Raw genomic sequence first — 20,650 nt, forward strand, 5'->3', positions numbered from 1 at the left:
AGCCAAAATTAGAAAACAAATAAACAGACCCAAATGAAAGAACAAGAAATTCTCCAGAAGAAGAGCTAGATAAAATGGAGGCAAGCAATTTATCAGATAGAGTTTAGAGTAATGATTATAAGGATACTCAGCAGAATAGAAAAATGACATAGAAACCATAAAAAAGGAACCAGTCAGAAGTAAAGAATGCAATATCTGAAATTGTTAATATATTGGAAGGAATAAAAAGTAAGTTAGATGAAGCAGAATCAAATCAGTGATTTGAAAGACAAGGAAGAAAAAAAATTGAGGCAAAGAAGCACAAAGAAAAAAGAATTTTTAAAAAATGAGGAAAGCTCAAGAAACACTTTGGACAATGTGAAGCATAAAAACATCCACATCATGGGAGTACCAGAAGGAGAGGAGAGCAAACAAGTGATCAAGAAACTATTTGAAGAAATAATAACCAAAAACTTCCCTAATCTGGTGAAGGAAAAAGACAAGCCCAGGAAGCTTAGAGAGTCCCAAACATTTGGACCCAAAAAGGCCTACACTAAGGCACATCATAATTAAAATGGCAAGACTTGAAGACATGGAGAGAATCCTAAAAGCCACAAGACAGAAGCAGGTAGTTACATGCAAAGGAACACCAATTAGCCTGTCACCTGATTACTCATTAGAAACACTTCAGGCCAGAAGGGAGTGGCATGAAATCTTCAAGGTGATGAAAGCAAGGACCTACAACCAAGGCAACTCTACTCAGCAAAGACATCATTTAAAATTGAAGGAGAAATAAGGAGCTTCCCAAACAAGAAAAATGTAAAGGAGTTTGTTAACACCAAACCAGTACTTCAGCAAATGTTAAAGGTCTTGCTTTAACATGAAGAAGAAGACGAAAAAAATTTTAAAAAGAGAGAAAAACAGTCTAACAATAAAATGGCACTAAATACATGTGTGTCAATAATCACCTTACATGTAAATGGCTTAAATGCTCCAACCAAAAGATAGAATAGCAAAATGGATAGGAAAAAACCCATATTATATATATGTATATATATATATAGCCTCTAAGACATACATTGCAGATCAAAAGATACATACAGACTAATAGTAAAGGGATTGAAAAAGATATTTCATCCAAATGGAAAGAAAAAAAAGCTGGGGTAGCTGTACTTACATCCAACAAAATAGACTTTCAAACCAAGGTTGTATATAGTAAGAGACAAAGAAGGACACCACATAATGATAAATGGAACAATCCAACAAGAGAATATAACCCTAGTAAACATTTACACACCTAACATTGGAACACCTAAATATGTAAAGCAAATCTTGATGGACATAAAGGGAAAGATGAACAGAAATACAGCATACTTGGGGATTTTAACATTCCATTGACTTCAATGGATAGATATTTCATGCAGAAAATTAACAGGGAAACAATAGCCTTAAATGAAACATCAGATCAAATGCATTTATTGATATCTTCAGAGCATTTCATCCCAAAACAGCAGAATATACATACTTTGCAAGTGCACATAAAAGGTTTTCTAAGATAGACCACATGTTAGGACACAAAACAAGTCTCAGTAAATTTAAGATGATTGAAATCATATCAAGCATCTTCTCTGAACACAATGTGATAAAACTAGAAATCAATCACAAGAAGAACCCTGAAAAACACACAAAGACATGGAAGCTAAATAATATGTTATTTAACAATGAATGGGTGAAAAACAAGACCAAGGAAGAAATCAAAAGATACCTTGAAACAAATGAAAAGGAGGACACAACAATCCAAAATTTCTGGCACATTGGTAAAGCAATCCTAAAAGGGAAAGTCATAGCATTACAGCTTTATCTCAAAAAAAACAACAACAAATAACTAAAATAAATAATCTAACTTTACACTTAATGGAACTTGAACAACAAAGCCCAAAGTGAGTAGAAGAAAGAAAATAATAAAGATCAGAGCAGAAATAAATGAAATAGAGTCTTAAAAAATGATACAAAAGATTCATGAATCAAAAGCTGCTTCTTTGTAAAGATAAACAAGATTGACAAACCTTTAACCAGACTCATCAAGAAAAAAAGAGAGAGGACCCAAATAAATAAAATCAGAAATGAAAAAAGCAAAATAACAACTGACACCAAAGACATACAAAAGATTTTGAGAAAATATTATGAACAACTATATGCCAATAAATGGACAATCTGGACAAAATGGATAAATTACAAAAAAACATATAATCTTCCAAAACTGAATCAGGACGAATCAGAGAATCTGAATAGACAGATTGCACCTAGTGAGATTGAAGCAATACAATACTGAAAAAAAAACAAAGAAAGAAAATTCACACTTCTTATTTTAAAACTTCCTATAAAACTATAGGTAGTCAAGATAGTATGGCACTGGCAAGGGTGGATGTATAGATCAATAGAATAGAATTGAGGGTTCATAATTAAAATCGTGTATCTATAGTCAACTAATTTTCAACAAGGAGCCAAGAATGTCCAATAAGAAAAAAATAGTCTTTTCAACAAATGGTTCTAGGACAGCTGAATATCCACATACAAAAGAAGGAAGTTGGGCCCCTAACTTAAGTAATATGCAAAAGTTAATTTCCAATAGATTCTAGAGTTAAATGTAAGAGCTAGCATGATAAAACTCTTAGGAAGAAACATAAGCATAAATCTTTGTGACTTAAGGCAATAATTTCTTAAATATGACACAAAACACAAACAGCCAAAGAAAAAATTGATAAATGTTACTTTATCAAAATTAAAAATGTTGTGCACCAAAGAATGATATCAATAGAGAAAAACAAACTATATAATAAGAGAATATTTACAAACCATTTATCTAATATGTATCTAGTACCCAGAACATATAAAAAGCTCTTACAACTCAACAATAAGAAGACAACTGAATTAAAATATGGTGAATGAACTGAACAGAAATCTCTCTTAAAAATATATACAAATGGCCAATAAGCTCATAAAATATCCTAAACATAATTAATAAAAGAGAGGCAAAATCAAAACCACTTCATTTCTACTAGATTTGGTGTAATGAAACAAACAAAATAACAGAGAATGTCAAGTGTTGGCAAAAATGTGGAAAAAATAGAAACCTCATAACATTGCAGGTGGCATGTAAAAATCTGCAGCTGCTGTGGAAAACAGTTGAGCAGTTCCTCAAAATTTTAAACAAGAGTTTCCAAGTGAACTAGCAATTCCACTTCTATTTATATACCCAAGAGAATCAAGAACGTATATTCACACAAAAAATTTTACTCAACTCTTCATAGCAGAGTTATTTATTATAGTCAAAGAGTGAAAACAAACCAAATGTTTTATCAATTGATGAATAAACAAAATATGGTACAGTCATACAATGAAATACTTGTCACTCATATAAAGCACTGACACATGCCACAACATAGATCAACCTTGAAAATATAATGCTAAGTGAAATAAATCAGACACAAAAGGCCACATGTGGTATTATGCCATTTATTTATATGAAATATCCAGAGAGAGAAATCCATAGAGCCAGAAAATAGATTACTGGTTGTCAGGGGCTGACAGAGGAAGGAACTGGGAGCAAGCACATTTGTTTTGGAGGCAATGAAATGTTCAATAATTACATAGTGATGATGGTTGTATCACACCATGAATATACTAAAAATAACCTAATTGTACACTTTAACATGGTGACTTTTATGTTATGTAAATTATATTTAAATTAAAAATTGCTAAAAATGTGCCAGCTATGCAAAAAGTTGTATTTTTTTTTCCAGATTCAATGCTTTAAATAAAGGAAAAATTCACTTCCTGCAGACCTTATTCTATCACCATCAGGTTTTTCTTTCACTGTTCTATTTCACGCTTTGAAAGAACCAAGAACTTTAAAACAAAACTACTCTCTTTTCTTCCCTTTGAAAGCAAGTATGCAGCCCTGAGGGTAATGAAGCAATCACTGAAAGCAACTACCCATTTAGCGAATCCGTGCCCAACTCTGAACTCTATTTTGAATCCTAAGGGTGGGGCTTGTTTGCAAACAGCAGCTATATAAAGCCTGGTAAATTGGGGAGATATCAAAGATCTGGCTGAAGGCAGGCGTAATCATCTTTGAGTAATGCCCCTCACTATGGGGAAAGGCAGACTTCCTCACTCAAGTTTCCTGCTACTTCTCCTTGTCCTGTTTTCTACCAATGCTTCAAACTCTGCAGAACCGTAAGTCTCACTCAAAGTCCTTTTCTCAATGGTCTGTTCTTTATTTTAATCTATCATTTATATCTTTGCTTTCTTTTTCCTATTAAATGCTATTTTTATTCTTTAAGATACTTTCTAATCATAAGAAATTAATTATAAATGGTTAATACACTTTTCCTTTTATTTATTCCATACTCTTAAAATAATAGTTGTCAACACTAAGAAGCATGTTTTCATTACAAACTGAAACCTCAGACTCCACATTCACAGATCCATTCTTTTTGGATAGACATCATTGACTATAAAAATATTTAAAGTGTATAGTGGGGTGCAATTTAACTCACATTATAGATCACATGCAAAGAGAAAACACAGCTCCTTCATTTTTCAATAATTTATTGCATCTTCATCAAGAGGCTTCAGTAAATAGTCAATGCAGGGGGAAAATAGTTTAACCTTACTTAGTTATAAAGTTGGTGAAATCCCAAAACTAAGACTTCTCTTCCATTTCTCTCCAATTCCTCTCTGAGGAATGTGATCTTCACTAATTACCGGTGGAGAAGAGGCGTCAGGGTCCTTTGTCACAGAGTTCTCTGTCTTCTTGGCCACTGTCAATCTGTCTTCTTCTTGTCTGCTAACATTTATCATTTGAATCTTTAACCATCTAGTTTGTCTCAGTTTGGTCCCTTTGCCAAGGAGTCCCAGAAGTTCTCTTTAGCTGACTTTAACTCACATTAGCCCTTTCTTGTCACATAGAACTACCAACTCTCTACACCATTCTGCCTCCAATTCCATGGCAGTTGTTCCAACACAGCCTATGCTGCAGGATCACCTTTGCTAGTCACCCATTTGAGGCCTCTGACCTCAACCCAGCTTCCTTTACATTTCTTCTGGAGGGCTGCGCAATTCTTGGATCCAACAGCAACATGTAAGCACTAAAGTACCCTGGAAAGGTTAAACTTCTATGCCTCCCTTGCCTACCCACACTGTACTCCTAGATGACTCTGATATAGCTACATCCCTGATTGATACAGAGTAGCCTCCAGAGTACAAAATGAGGAGAGGGGTAAAGAGACCTTCTGCTCAGTATGTTACCTTTATCCACTTAATCACAGTTAGTCCTCTCCAGATCAAATCAAAGGAAGCAGAAATCAGAACTCTAACCAACTGAAGTTCTTTCATTCCTCAGGCTTTGTCAATGCACAATTACTTAGTAACCAAAAGGAGCACATTTCTCTTTCGTTATTCTTCTACTTCGTCTATAACTGTGGATAGGAGTTCCATCTTCCATTGATTCCACTCACAGAGCACTTTGGAAATATGTAGGGGCTGTTCGGTTTTCTAAGTACAGGCTGAATAGAAGGAGCAAGTGGCATTTTGGGGAATCGGAAAGTTAAGCAGTCTGTGTTTTCAATCCAACACAACAGAGAACTATTCTGCCCATTGAAAACCATTACTTTACATCTTTCTCACCATTTAACAAAGAATGAGCCTTGTGACCTAGTTGCCAATACGTGGAAAACCTCACCTTAACCCTCCAGCATTAGCCTTTGATGTGATAAATGAGAGCTATTGCCTAGAGAATGAGTTCACCCCTGCCTCCTGTCAGTAACTTCAGAGAGATAGAGGTTACAGAAAAACATGATGAAAAAAGAAAATGAAAAGTGATCAGTTTAATCATCTGCAAAATTTAATGACTCCTACAAAGGCAAATAGTTAAAATTCAAACATTCATGATTAAGTAATACTTTAAACGATTTACTCAGTTTCAAGTGAAATCTTAGGCAAATTACTCAACCTTGATAAGTCCCAATTTCAATATTTGTAGAATGAATACTAACCAAACCTTTGCAAAATTGTTGTTTGAAATACCAAACATAGGTGAAATAAATTTTTTAATTGTGATCTCAATTAGGCTAATAAAAATAAAAGTAGTATGTGGAATAAAATTATAATACACTAATGATTTATTTCCTATTGATATCAAAAAATAAAAGGGGAAAGGAGATGGGGAGGTTAAAAAGTAATTATTACTTTATAGAGTCTATAATTAATACTATACTGCATACTTCAAAATTGCTAAGAGGATAGACCTTATGTTTTGTTCCCATTACAATAATAATAATAGTTGAAGAGAGGGAACTTTTGGAAATGATGGATATGTTTATAGCAAAGGTTGTACTGATTTCACAGGTATATACTTAACTACATACTAGTCAAGCAGTACACACTAAATATGTTCAACTTTTTGTGTGTCAGTCATACCTTAATAAAGTGATTTTACAACATGTAGAGAAAATAAAGTCTTTGGAAATGAAGCGTTAAAGTAGCCATAACTTTGGCCTATAAGTTTATTATGTAAGCAGAGTCCAGAGAATAATATTACAATTCAATTTGGAAAAAGATATGGCAATAGGCCAATGTATGAGTCACTCAAGTAAAAACTGGTAATCTTCTACTTCCTAAATATAGTCAGGAGTTACTAACAAATGAGGAGGGTTTTTTGTTTTATTTTGTTTTTAATATATTTTATTGATTATGCTATTACAGTTGTCCCATTTTCCCCTTCACTCCCCTCCACCCTGTACCCCCTTTCCCACCCACATTCCCCCCCTTTAGTTCATGTCCATGTGTCATACTTATGAGTTCTTTAGCCTTTACATTTCCCGTACTATTCTTGCCCTTCCCCTATCTATTTTCAACCTACATTCTATGCTACTTATTCTCTGTACCTTTTCCCCCTCTCTCCTCCTCCCACGCCCCTGTTGATAACCCTCCATGTGACCTCCATATCTGTGGTTCTGTTTCTGTTCTAGTTGTTTGCTTAGTTCTTTTGGTTTGCTTTAGGTGTGGTTGTTAATAATTGTGAGTTTGCTGTCCTTTTACTATACATGTTTTTTCTTTATCTTCTTTTCTTAGATAAGTCCCCTTAGCATTTCATAAAATAAGGGCTTGGTGATGATGAACTCCTTTAACTTGACCTTATCTGAGAAGCACTTTATCTGCCCTTCCATGCTAAATGAGAGCTTTGCTGGATAGAGCAATCTGGGATGTAGGTCCTTGTCTTCCATGACTTGGAATATTTCTTTCCAGCCCCTTCTTGCCTGTAAGGTCTCTTTTGAGAAATCAGCTGACAGTATGATGGGAACTCCTTTGTAGGTTACTGTCTCCTTGTCTCTTGCTGCTTCTAAGATTCTCTCCTTCATTTTTACCTTGGCTAATGTAATTATGATGTGCTTTGGTGTGTTCCTCCTTGGGTCCAACTGTTTTGGGACTCTCTGAGCTTCCTGGACTTCCTGGAAGTCTATTTCCTTTGCCAGAATGGGGAAGTTCTCCTTTATTATTTGCTCAAATACGTGCTCAATCTGTTGCTTTTCCTCTTCTCCTTCTGGTACCCCTATAATTCGGATGTTGGAATGTTTAAAGATGTCCTGGAGGTTCCTAATCTTCTCCTCATTTTTTTGAATTCTTATTTCTTCATGCTTCCTGCTTGGTTGATTCTATCTTCCTTCTGGTCCACTGTATTGTTTTGAGACCCAGTTTCCTTCCCTTCACTATTGGCTCTCCTCCGTACATCTTCCTTCATCTTTTTTATGGTAACCTGCATCTTTTCATCTAATTTGCACCTAAAATCAACCAATTCCGTGGGCTTTCTGATCACCAGTGTTTTGAACTGTGCATCTGATAGATTGGCTATTTCTTGGTCATTCAACAGGATGAGTCCTGGGGGACTGATATGTTCTTCTGTTGGACACATATCTCTCTCCCTGTCTCTCCTTTTTTTTTTTCTTTTTTTTTTTCCAGTCTAGTCACTCTTGTTACGGTGGGAGGCAGAGCCTTAGGTGTTCACTGGAGCTGGGCACCTCAGTCGCTAGATTGTGATGTTATATGTGGGGGCGGAGGCGGGAGCGGGGACGGGAGGGAACAATGGCGGTAGTTCCGTTCTCCTGGGATCTCAGTCCCTTCTCTGGGATCCTGGGTTGCGAGCTCTGCCCTGGTCCACAATCGCCACCTCACTGGGTCTGCCAGCTGCAGCTTGCGTACTCAGGGACCACCGTTGCGTTCTGGCGTGCCCCGGATGGCCAAGTTCACACCAAGTTTCCCCGACCTCCGTGCCCCCGACCCGCGCCCATCTGGTTCTTCCTCATGGCCCCTCCTACCAGTCTGGATGTACAGTTCTACTTCAACTTCTTGGCTGGCTGACTCCATTCAGATAAATTTTCTATCAGTTCTAGGTGTTATTCTAGCTCTAAATTGTTGTTGTTCTAATCTTGGTTGTACGTGGAGGTACGGTGCATCCACCTATTCCTCCATCTTGCCGGACGTCCACAAATGAGGAGTTTAACTAGGAGTTTGAAGGAAATAGAAAAATTTGCAAAGACATATCTTAAATTAATCATCCTAGAAGTTTGACCCTAGTTTGTTCTTCATGAGTTGGATGGAAAGAGCTCAGGACACAATTCAGAATAGGAAAAAGATGTATAGAAATGGACACCAGAACTGCCTGCTCCCGTATGGTTGTTTTTACCACTGTCAATGCAGTAAGGCTTGTAGAAGGCTGTTGTTGTTGGGAAAATTTAAAAAAATATATTATTTATCACATCTTAGAAAGAGCAGATGTGCAGTTGATCAGAAATACTCAAATGCAAGAAAGGGATTCAGTGAGAGGTACTATCTGAATGACCTTGGGTAGTTTATTTAACTACTCTGAGTCTCTCTGCTTCAGAACAAAACATTAGTATTTGTGCAACAAGCAATCTGAGGTTTTAATGCTTTAAGAGTGCCTCTAAAAATTCATGGCATATTATTTTGCCAAGGAACAATTTAAAACATATACAGGAAGACTGCTGGACCAGACTATGTGGAGACTGCACTTGACTTCCAGGTTCAACAACTAAAACTGTCTTTGTTATTCTCTCCTCCTAGTCTCACACCTATTAACTTTGTAAAGTACTAAAATTGTGTTTCATGTTGGTGATAGAAGGGAAAGGACAATAAAATAATAATAAATAGTTCATTTAATTGCAAAGATACTCTATAAGTAAATGGCTTAACCTACGGCACTAAATTAGTAAAACTTTGAGGATTCACATTTTATGTATAATATACTGATTTAGTGAAGGGGCAGAGATGTTATCTCACTGTATATATATTCAAATGTGAGAATTAATGAGGATCATGTGTTTTTAGCTCTCATGAACATGAGGATATATTGCATGTACCTTATAGGATTGTTGAGAGAATTAAATGGCTTAACACAGAAAACTAGTTAATACAATTCTTGGCAAGCAGCAGATACTTAAGAAACACAGATTCTCTTTCAGCCCATGGAGGTTCAGAGTATGGAGAGATTATGTGGAGCTGAATGCTGCAGGAAAGTTGTCACTGAAAATGGTTCCTGAAGAATGGATCGAACTGTGACAGGGAAATATGAGTATGTCATAGACAAAGGAAAATGATTGATGAAGTCAAGATGAAAAAGGCAAAGCTCACATAAAAAATTTCTCACACCTCTGAATATTAAATACATTCAAGAATTTAAGTCAGATTTTTCAAAGTAATATCTATTACAAGAACTCATTTTGTAATAAAAAGATAATTTATCCATTGACAAATTCTTGACACAAGCATATATTTATAAACATAGAAATATTCATACTGAGACATTCAGATTGATTACCTCAAGAGAATCAGAATGAAGGAGAATGGGAAACAAGTGCTCTGTGGACTTGTGTGACATGTATGTGTACATAAAAATTATTGATAAAGAGTGCAGGCTGAGAACCAAAGTATCACAGGTTTGATTCCCAGCCAGGGAACATGCCAGGGTTGCAGGCCACAGCCCCCAGCAACTGCACATTGATGTTTCTCTCTCTCTCTTTCTCCCTCCCTTCCCTCTCTAAAAATAAATAAATAAATATTTTTAAAAAGAGAGAATTATAAAAAATTGATAAAATTAAAACTTGTTGTTTGAAAAACTATTGATTTTTTGAATAGGCTATATCCGAGGAACCTAAAGAAACCACATATATGTTCTTTTTCTGCATTAAGAAAATTCTTTGCAATATACATATATATTACTTTAATAATGAATATATGGTCACTGAAGTTTTTCCATTGAAATTATATAAATCCAGTCATGGTGTTCATGCACAGGTGATGCTTACTTAGATTTTAATGTAAATTGTTTTATAAAGTGAGCAATCACCCATCATTTATTATGTGTGTGTCCTTTTACAAGTACATAAAAGAAAAGAATTTAGCTATTAAGATTCTTTAAAACAAAGAATGCCTATAAATTGAAACATCTTTGATGTCAACTTGCAGTAGACTGTGTGCCTGAGGAACTATTGATGAGTAAAGGTACTCTTATGCTAATAAGATGGAGGTCACAGTATAGAACTGATTGAAACAGTAAATATATATTGTTATGGAAAATACAATTATGGTTGAAAATGCTTGCTATCTTGTATTTTTCTCTAATTTGGCCTTTTTCCCTTCCCAGGCAGTATATGGTGCTGGTCCCCTCCTTGCTCCACACTGGAACCCCTGAGAAAGTCTGCCTCCTTCTGAGCCACTTGAATGAGACAGTGACTCTAAGTGATTCTTGGAGTCTCTCATGGGAGAAACAGGAGCCTCTTCGCTGACCTGGTGACAGAGAAGGACTTATTCCGCTGTGTCTCCTTCACTGTGAGTACTAGCTGCCTATCCCTGGTTTGGTACATTATATTGAGTCATGGTGATGGACAGCTCATGTTCAGTCCCAAAGAATGATGTTAGAAGGTTAGTGAGAATTTCAGAAAGCCAAAGTAAATGATATTTTAGCTACTGAGGAATAAACCATGAATTTTTTTCACCAGAGTAGGGGAGAAATGTTTTTGTACATGCTAAAATTTTCAATTTAATTCCTAAAAAAAATATTAATAGTTGTATTAGCCACAGAAATTGTATAATTTAGAGGAGTTTTCTTGCTTTGTTATATAACCATCTCTGTTGGGCCAGAGTTGGGCAATGCCTTGAAACAGCCTGAACAAATACCTCACTATAGAACAGCATGTAGCGAATTCCTCTCTTGCAGAGGGACATTAGGTGTCTTTGTCCTTGGAATGTATAAATGATTCAAGATTCTCCAAGCAAATATACAGTACCTCTGTGAGGTTGCCCAACTTAGGACACTTAGCTCCTCTATTGTCCATACTTTTTCAGAGATGTTTCTCTCCATTTGTTCAGAATACACATTGCATTTAACAGGAGTAAGACTTAAAAAGTAGAGTTCCAAATGAGCTATATGAGGTTCCATTGATGGCTGTTACTTACTGATATTGTTCTCATATTAATATCTACACTCTTATACCTGGAGAAATATTCACACTTACCTAGCCCTTGGTGAAGCTGAAGAAGAGAGAGAATGTAGTCATGATTGAAGGAGTCAGAGGGAGAAGACTGAGCTGGTACTCAATAGCATCCTTGTTCTTTAGCTCCCAAGGATCTCATCCTCTTCAGAGGTGGTTTTCTTCACTTTCCAGATAAAGGGACCAACACAGACTTCAGGAAGAGAAAAGACAGTATTGGTAAGAATGATCAAAGTCTGGTCTTTGTCCAGGACAGATAAACCCATCTATAAACCAGGACAGACAGGTATGTAAGGAAATTCCACCATTTGGGGCAACACTAAGCAGAGCCACCTCCTCAACAGGTTTTCCAGCCAAAGTTACCATTATCCTGATCTCTTGGCCCTCTGTGTTATTACCCAAAATACCTCCTTTATCATGTCTTGAGACTCATCAGAGAATTCTTTTCCAGTAAAATTTCGTATTGTCTCTGTGGATGAAAATTTCACCCCTGAATGAACTGGTAAATATCTCAATATTATAGTTTGGGTGGGTGGTGGGTGGTGGGATGAGAGCACTCATCCAGGCAGGTGGGAGTATTCAGGAAAAGTGAGATGAAAGACATTCTTTTGGGAAACTAGATTCCAACTTTACTACAAATCTAGAGTCTTCTATAAGGCATAATTGAGGGGTAAGAGATGAGGAACCTCTTTTCTCTTATAACAGTATTTACTCAGTCTGGAAATAGCTATACTTTTTGCTCTCAAAACACTACATTAAGCAAAATGAAGATGCACAATAAAAAAGTTATGTGCTATCCAGATCCATACTCTGAAGGAGTTATGACTAATTAAAACACCAAGGAGTTTCACTTCTTCTAAATATATATACATTATAAAATATATTTTATTATACAGTCAAACCTAAGTTCTCAAATGTCTTGGTTCTCAAACAATTCAGTTCTTGGCCATGTTGTTCATGGAAAAAATGTCTCCATTGTCTAACAGAATTATTGGCCTTAATTCTCCACCTGACAACACTTGCATTGCTGATACCTATATGATCTGTCATGGTCTCTTGGGTAATCAAGAAGATTCAGTTTTTAAACAGGTCACTTCTTAAACAGTTTTCCAGAACAAATTAAGTTCAAGAACTGAGGTCCCATTGTATTATATATATCTATAAATATGTAATGTACATTATATATGAATTCTTCATTTATATAAATTGTGTGTTCCTTCCTTCAGCTAGCTTTCAATATGAAGGCAAAGAAGCAAGGATACTTTTAAAAGTTAGATATTAAGCAATTTTTTAAAAAACTATTTCTTTATTTTAGAGAGAGGTAAAGGGAGGGAGAAAAAAAGGGAGAGAAACATCAATGTGTGATTGCCTCTCACATGGCCCCCATTAAGGACTCAGCCTGCAATCCAGGCATGTGCCCTGACTGGGAATCGAACCCACAACCCTTTGGTTCTCAGCCCGTGCTCAATCTACTGAGCTACAGCAGCCTGGCATAAACAATTTTAAAATTAGAAAAATATTCTTGGTTTACTTTTAGCCAATAATTCTGGGAATTCTTCCTATTAAGGCTAAATAGTAACATATAACTCTATGAATATCCATTTCTAATCTATGTAAGTAAACAGTGTGGTTATATTCTTCACCACGAAGGGTTTTTAGTACCTAAATAATATTATGGTGAATAATATCAATAAATTGGTAGATATTAACAAGTATTATTCAACAATAACATTTTTCAGGGAAATGATAACACAATGACTTTTGAAGAAATATATCCATGCTTTCTCAGAACTATTTATTGATTTCCCTGAACAATTCCACTTACTTTATGTTTCAGGTTAAATTCTGATATATCTTATTACAAATATTATTTGTCCTTAGTAAGCTGTTTGGTCATAAGTCTGAAATTGTAGTCTTTGGTGAAATTCTAATTACATCTCTTCTTTCATTTTTTCACATAGATTCCACTGGTGTACCTTGAGGTAAGAAACAGAAAGGGTATCTTAAGTCAGTGCATTTAAGAAAGAGGAAGTTCTGATAATATTTAGACAGACAAACTTCTGTTAAAACCAACTTTCAGATCTGTATTTTCCTACTCTCAGATGTCAGGTTTATTGTGGTCCACCTTCCTTCTGGGTTTTCTTCCCTGAAGGCAATGTCAGTTATCAATCCAAAAGTCATGTATTTTGTCAAGGGCTTTCATGACTAAAATATTATCCCATGCTCTTTTCTTATCTCTAGAACCCAAAAAGGAGTCGAATTGGACAATGGCAGAATCTCAAGTTAGAGAGTGGCCTCAAACAATTAGCCTTTCCCCTCTCATCAGAGCCAATTCAGGGCTCCTACAAGGTGGTGGTGAAGAAGGAATCGGGCGGAAGTATAGAGCACTTCTTTACTGTGGAGGAATTTGGTATGGATTATGAAAGATAAAAGGGTCATAACTTTTTGGTTCATAGTATGAACTCACTTAGATCCCTTTGACTTTTCCACAAGTATGTTTAACTTGGAGTAGAGTCAACTATATCTTATTCTAAGGCCATCATCATTCTGTGAACACAGAAGTTTGCAAGAGCTCGAAGATTTTTAGTAGCAAGTTACACTTTGCCAAACATTAAAATTCTTATTTCAATGGAACCATCATCATTTGTTAACATTATTAAGATCTGTGGTGGCCACAAAGTCAACCTTTGCATAAATTGTTAAACTTAATCATCTTCATGTTGATACTATACATTGAAAAATGAATGTAACTTCTGTGGTATTTTTGTGGGAAAAATTATAGGCATAAAAATATTTGTATTTCCATTAAATGTTTACCAGCCTCTCTATTTTTGTTATCTCTGTCAACAGTGGTTCCCAAGTTTGAGGTCAAAGTTCAAGTCCCAAAGATAATCACTATCATGATAAAAAGTGAAAATATCAGTATGTGGAATGTGAGTTAAATTGTTTTTGTCTGAAATTCATTTTTGCCTCAATTTTGAGTGATTATTTATCTATGTACACAATTATAAATTTCTTTTTTCCTCAGCACTTTTTAAAACTTATTTCAATGACTCCTCTTAATTTTTAGCATTAAATTTTTCAAATGCACAAGAGTGGAAACACTCATAATCATAACTTAACAAATAACATCTTTCCTTATTTGCTGTATCTTTTTTTTCTTTAACAATTCAGGATAAATTACAAAAATCATGACATTTTGACACAGCTGCAACATATGGACTTCTAAAGATCAGTGACATTTTACTTATGTATTTATTTATTTATTTATATTTTTAAAATATTTTTTCTCTTTTTTATTGTTGTACAGTTACAGTTGTTCCCATTTTCCCCCCATTATACTCCCCTGCCCTACCCACCCCCACTTTCCACCCCCTCCCCACCATTGTCTTTGTCTATGGGTCCTTTATACATGTGTCTTAACTTGACCATTCCTCTTCTTTCCTCTGTTATAACCCTCCCTTCTGGTCACGGTCAGTTTGTTCTTTTTCCATATCTCTGGTTCTATTTTGCTTGCTTGTTTGCTTTGTTGATTAAGTTCCACTTACAGGTGAGATTATATGGTATTTGTCTTTCACTGCCTGGCTTATTTCACTCAGCATAACACTCTCCAGTTCCATCCAGGCTGTCACAATAGTGACATTATGTAATCATAATGCCGTTATCACACTTAATAAACTTAAAGGTAATTGTTCAACACTAATTTTGAATTTATACTCAAGTACCTTTGATTTTCATAAAAATGTCTTTACACATCGCTTTTGGTTATTATGACTCATATACCTTTTCTTTCCAAGTCTCTACAATGGAAACAAATGAGCAAAATAGAACCAGAGGCATGGAAATAACAAACTGACAGTCACCAGAGGGGAGGAGGGAAGAAAATAACAAGGGAAAAAAGGGAAGAGTCAAGTCAAGGAACATGAATAGAGGACTCATGGACAAAGACAATGGAGAGGGATTGATATGGGAGTGGGGGATCTGGGGTAGGAGAGAGAAACGGGGGAAAATGCTGGACAACTGCAACTGAATATAGTAAACAATTTTTATTGTATTCTTCCCATTACCATTTGGTTCTGCAATCACTACACCATGAATAGTAGAAACTCTACTATTTCTTCTACTTGAACATTCTTCAGCCCATGTACTTGGGCAATGCCATCACCAAGACTTAAGACATGCCCAGTCTCTTCAAGGTCAACAAATGTCCATACCCATGAGTTTTTTCTCCTTTTTGCTCAACACCTTGACCCCTTAACCTACCCCTGAACTTAGTGGAAATTTTCAATTGCATACAAAAGTTGACAGAACAGCAAAACATAACTGCATGTGCCCATCACCTGTTATAAAAATTATAAAATTTGCCAATTTTGTTCCATTGATTCCCCTAAGTTTTGTCCCAATATTTTTAAACATGCCTTAGGAAATCTACAAATACCTCAAAGTTTTAAAAATCTAGGGCCTCCTTTTTCCCCATAGTATTAGCTTATGGAAAAAAATGGGCCCACTGGCCTGTAAATGTGCCACTTATTCCATTTGCCCGATTGCTCTCTCATGGTACATTGATTTAATTAATTTTGCTCTCTCTTCTAGCCAGTTTTAAAAGAAAAGTCTGGCTGTTTTGCATCAATCCTCTGGGTGCGGTAAAAGAACAAATCTTTAAGCACTAAAGTAATCACTATTTTTAATTTTTTGAGGAATTTCCATACTGGCTTTCATACCAGTATGAAATCAGAACTGGTTGTTCTGATCATATTGTTTACTTGAAATGATATTGGAAGCATTTGCAATTAGGAAAGAAAACTAATGATCCCCCAAAGAATTATCAATTATTCCAGTTGTATTAAAAACAGAGAGAAATAACTGATGTAAGTATAGAGTGCACACAAACAAAAATTTATATGGCCCATGATTGGTTTTTCAGAACTTTCTCTCTCTCTCTGTTTGTGTTTTGTTTATTACTTATTTTTTATTTATCACATAATTTTTATTTGGTAGAAAGAGCAAGTTTTGATTTATAATGACAAAATAAAAAGAATAAGAAAAATAAATAGGCTAAATGGAAGAAATAAAAATATTCCAAACAACTTGGTTGTACATTGAAGTAAAGTTTCAAATGTCTTAATGGGTAATATATTGAGAGAGGCATTTTCTAGACATGTTTCTACTTGATATGAGTCTAAAATAAATAAAGTTATACAGGGAACTGTAGAGAATAATTGTGCTGTGCTGGGTTGGTAGTGAAAATTTATATAACTTTCCTCAGTTCCTGATTTATTTCTTACATGACAGATACACCTATGGGAAACCTGTCCCAGGACTTGCAACTGTGCGTGTGTGCCGAAATTTATTTCAGTCTTTTTACTGTAAAAAAGATTTCTGTGAAGAATTCAGTCAACAGGTTAGTACACAGTGTTCTCTCTAGAGACTGTCGTTGTTGGCAACCAGTGAGCTACCCCATTTTACCGAAGGGCGTCAGAGTAAGCTGATCCCCAAATGTTCCCCACCAAAAATAAAATATTTACCCTTAGTCAACAAAATTCTCATTTTGATGACTGATCATAGAGATTACAAATCAAATGTGAACATTAAGTTCCTAAAGGTTGATTCACCTGTTTAACCCAAAGTTGTCATGGCATCAGAAAGAAAATAGTGGATTAGTGACTACTGGCCTGAATCAGTATGACATTTATCAATTCTTATATTCTTCTCAGCTCAACAGCAATGGCTGCACCACAAAAGAAGTAAATACAGACTTGTTCCATATTAGATCTGCGGGTTTTGAAATGCAACTTAATGTGGAAGCCAAGATCAGAGAAGAGGGAACAGGTTTGAGTACCAAATTAACATGGGAGATAAAGCAGTAGATATTGATTTGTTTCCCATAATAAGACGGGGGTCATAACAGAGGTGGTAGAAAATGAATTTTAGGACTAAAGTAACTTCAAGAGTACTTACTCTTTTCTACATATTTTTCAGAACTAGAGTTCACTGGACATGGGACCAGTAAAATCACAAACATTGTAACCAGACTCAAGTTTGTGAAAGTGGATTCACACTTTAGACGAGGAATACCCTTCTTTGGACAGGTAGAGTGTGTTGCAATTTTACAGGTAAATGAAGTGTCTAGTTGTACCTAGTTCGAGGACACACTGATGTAGTCCATACCTGGTTAGTGTTATCAATTAATTAATATGACCAAAATTATTGAACCAAACAAAAGTAGATACTTTCCTTCATAATATCACTGATAAAATGCACAAACACACAATACATTATTATGAGAATCAGAGGCACTGTTTCTTTGTTGAACATGTAACTAATCAAGATGATTAATGTCATGTAAGTTAGTCATTTCAATCCCTTTCTCCCACCCATTTCATAATAAATAAGTATATCTGCCATTATCCAGCCCATATCAGAATTTTAATAACTTTCTCACAAATGACTCTCAAGTTATGGCTGTCAGTATCTTTCTTTCGATCTCTTATTCTGCTTAAAATATGAATAAGTGGTTTTCATTTTAAACATTAGAATTATAATAGTGTGCAGTTTATGGTTATTATTCTTGTATTATTTTCACATTCAGGGTATACTTTAAGAATAACAAAATAAACAGTAATGGGAGAAAGTGGGGGCAACTATAATTGAACAACAATAAAAAATAATAAAATAAACAAATAATAATAATTTTATTCATATTAACTGTTAACTTTACCAGTTTTATGGTTATTTAATTTTTCTCAAACATTTTGTGTGGATTTGTTTCAGAAAATAAAAATAGAGTAAGAATTCAAATTATAAAAAGGAGATGGAAAGACATGAGGATTCAAATGGAAGGAAACAGCTTTGCAGTCAATATGGAAAAGCTGACTCTTGGTCTTTGGTTTTTGTGCTCAGTTAGGGGAGCAAATAAGTGTGTTCCCAAGGAGTTCTACTCTCTCTCAGTATTATCCACATAATTTAGCAAGTACTTTTCTTCTTTAGGTGCTTCTGGTGGATGGAAATAATGTTCCCATCTCCAATAAACTCGTCTCCATCTCTGCAAATGAAGGCGATTACTTTTTCAACGCAACCACCAATGAACAGGGTCTTGCACAGTTTTCAATCAATACTACCAATATATTGAGTAGACAACTTTTTATTACAGTAAGTATGAAAGGAAAAAAAAAACTTGAGGACAAAGAAAAACCTTAGTAACAGTCATGCATTCAAAAGTGAAGAAGTACACAGATTAAGAAGCTATCCAACTTGGGATAAACTTGAGGAAAATTTAATTGAAAATAATAAAGATGTCAGAAAAGATATTGTAGAAGTGCCTGATAATTTGATTAGAATTATTTTTTTTATGTTATGTATTATCCAAAAATTTTTTTGGATTTTTTTCCTAAACAATATCAGTTCTTCAATGGGTAGGTAATTCATGTAATTTGTTCTATGTTGCTTTTCCATGCCTACTTGTTTTTAAAATTATTAGAATCCCCCTATACACACACACTTATATATTGCCTAATGAATAGGAGAAAAAGAGTTCTATAGCTAAAAAGCTTTCATGCTTTCAATTTCAAGCCAAAAATGGTAAAAATACTATGACCTATTGATTCTAGCTTAGATAAATGGCATATATATTGTTTGCATTTTCCAAGGTTCATATGTTAATTCATTTTAAAAATATGTAATGATGTTCATTTTCTGTGTGATAGATACCTATTCTTCCCTATGATTGAAAAGGTAAATAAATAGTGCCGCTTTACTTGAAAAACTTCTGTGAAGTTAACAGAACTATAAATTAATAGTCTAATTTATTTAAGTGCAATAATTTTAAAAATAAGAACTTTATTATGAGAGCAAATAGGGTACACACAATACACCTAATAAATTCAGGAAAAGTATAAGTGCACCCAGAAAAGATCTGAGGAGCAACTGTTGCAAAGGAAAAAAATAGAAATCTCTGCTAAGCAATCTTCAAGATTTATAGGTCCATAAACTACATAGGCCTTAAAAATAAGAAGTCACAACAATGATGAGTCATAGATGCTAATTTGCTAAGAATTATTTATAAACAATTTTGAGACCCATAATGCAATAATATATTTGGTTTGTATATAATGTGATTTTAATTAAACCAATTTAAAAAGGACTCCCATTATCTGAAGATTTTATCCTTCTAATTGGGGCATTATTTTTCCGCCGGCCCTGAGCTGGAGAGTCAAATGAGTGATGAGCTGGAAGAATCAGGGCAAAGGAAATACATTTGTAGATAATTTTTTATCTGTGTAAATTTAGATGTTGACAACATGTTTAGCTGGTGGTCAACAGGATGAAGGAAGATGCACAGTATATTTTAGAGAAGACACAAAATTTTAACTATTCCTTTCGGTGGGAGGCTAACATGAAGAACTTCAAGACAGCATTAATTCTTCACTCTTCTGTTTTTAATCAGGCCTACCATGAGAAACCTAACATGTGTATTAGCTATGCATGGCTAGGAGAAGAGCACCAGACAGCTTTTCACACTGCGAGTCAAGTTTATTCCTTAAGTGGAAGCTATGTTCAGGTGGAGCCTGTGGATAGTATCCTGCCCTGTGGCCAAACACAGACTGTCAAGGCACACTACATACTCAGGGGGTCAGCCACTGGGGAACTGAAGGAGCTCACTTTCTATTACCTGGTAAGATTAAAGCCACAGAATATATTTGGAGTTTATCAGTAAACAAAAGTGGTGAATGGGGCCAATAGTGTAAAAATTACTTCTGCACTACCACCTTGCTTTCTCATCCATGTTTCCCTTGATTCTTTGATTTTCACGGGGTTGATTCTCTCCAGCAGAGACTCAACAATCAAAAGTAGGTTACATGGGGAATAAAGTTGAAAACTGTCAGGCTCAAGAAAATGTTTTGTTGGGTTTTTCTTTTTTTACGATTTTTCATTTCAGATCATGGCTAAGGGAGGCATCATCAGATCAGGAACACACGTGCTGCCTGTAGAGCCAGAAGATGGTGAGTACCTCCCAGTCAGTCTCCCCATTTCCTTCCCAACACACCCACCCTTACATCTCAGTGAAAGTTCACAAATGAGGAAATCATTTCCATTGTCTCTTT

The 20,650-nt window shown here is 35.2% G+C and overlaps 1 protein-coding gene across 1 annotated transcript in view; it reads left to right on the forward strand.

The window, feature by feature from the left end:
• The first annotated feature begins 4,067 nt into the window (after nucleotides 1-4,067).
• The window catches only part of LOC114513891 (PZP alpha-2-macroglobulin like), a 44,569-nt gene continuing 27,986 nt past the window's right edge, over nucleotides 4,068-20,650 (forward strand). The window contains 15 exon segments of the mRNA XM_036016933.1: nucleotides 4,068-4,218; nucleotides 10,703-10,805; nucleotides 10,807-10,887; nucleotides 11,676-11,835; nucleotides 12,001-12,071; nucleotides 13,511-13,531; nucleotides 13,791-13,959; nucleotides 14,400-14,457; nucleotides 14,459-14,482; nucleotides 16,842-16,950; nucleotides 17,264-17,378; nucleotides 17,529-17,638; nucleotides 18,537-18,698; nucleotides 19,993-20,220; nucleotides 20,485-20,548. Of these exon segments, the coding sequence (XP_035872826.1) occupies nucleotides 4,121-4,218; nucleotides 10,703-10,805; nucleotides 10,807-10,887; nucleotides 11,676-11,835; nucleotides 12,001-12,071; nucleotides 13,511-13,531; nucleotides 13,791-13,959; nucleotides 14,400-14,457; nucleotides 14,459-14,482; nucleotides 16,842-16,950; nucleotides 17,264-17,378; nucleotides 17,529-17,638; nucleotides 18,537-18,698; nucleotides 19,993-20,220; nucleotides 20,485-20,548 (1,573 nt within the window). The 5' untranslated portion in view covers nucleotides 4,068-4,120.

Source organism: Phyllostomus discolor, chromosome 2 (genome assembly GCF_004126475.2).
Source record: "Phyllostomus discolor isolate MPI-MPIP mPhyDis1 chromosome 2, mPhyDis1.pri.v3, whole genome shotgun sequence".
NCBI lineage: Eukaryota > Metazoa > Chordata > Mammalia > Chiroptera > Phyllostomidae > Phyllostomus > Phyllostomus discolor.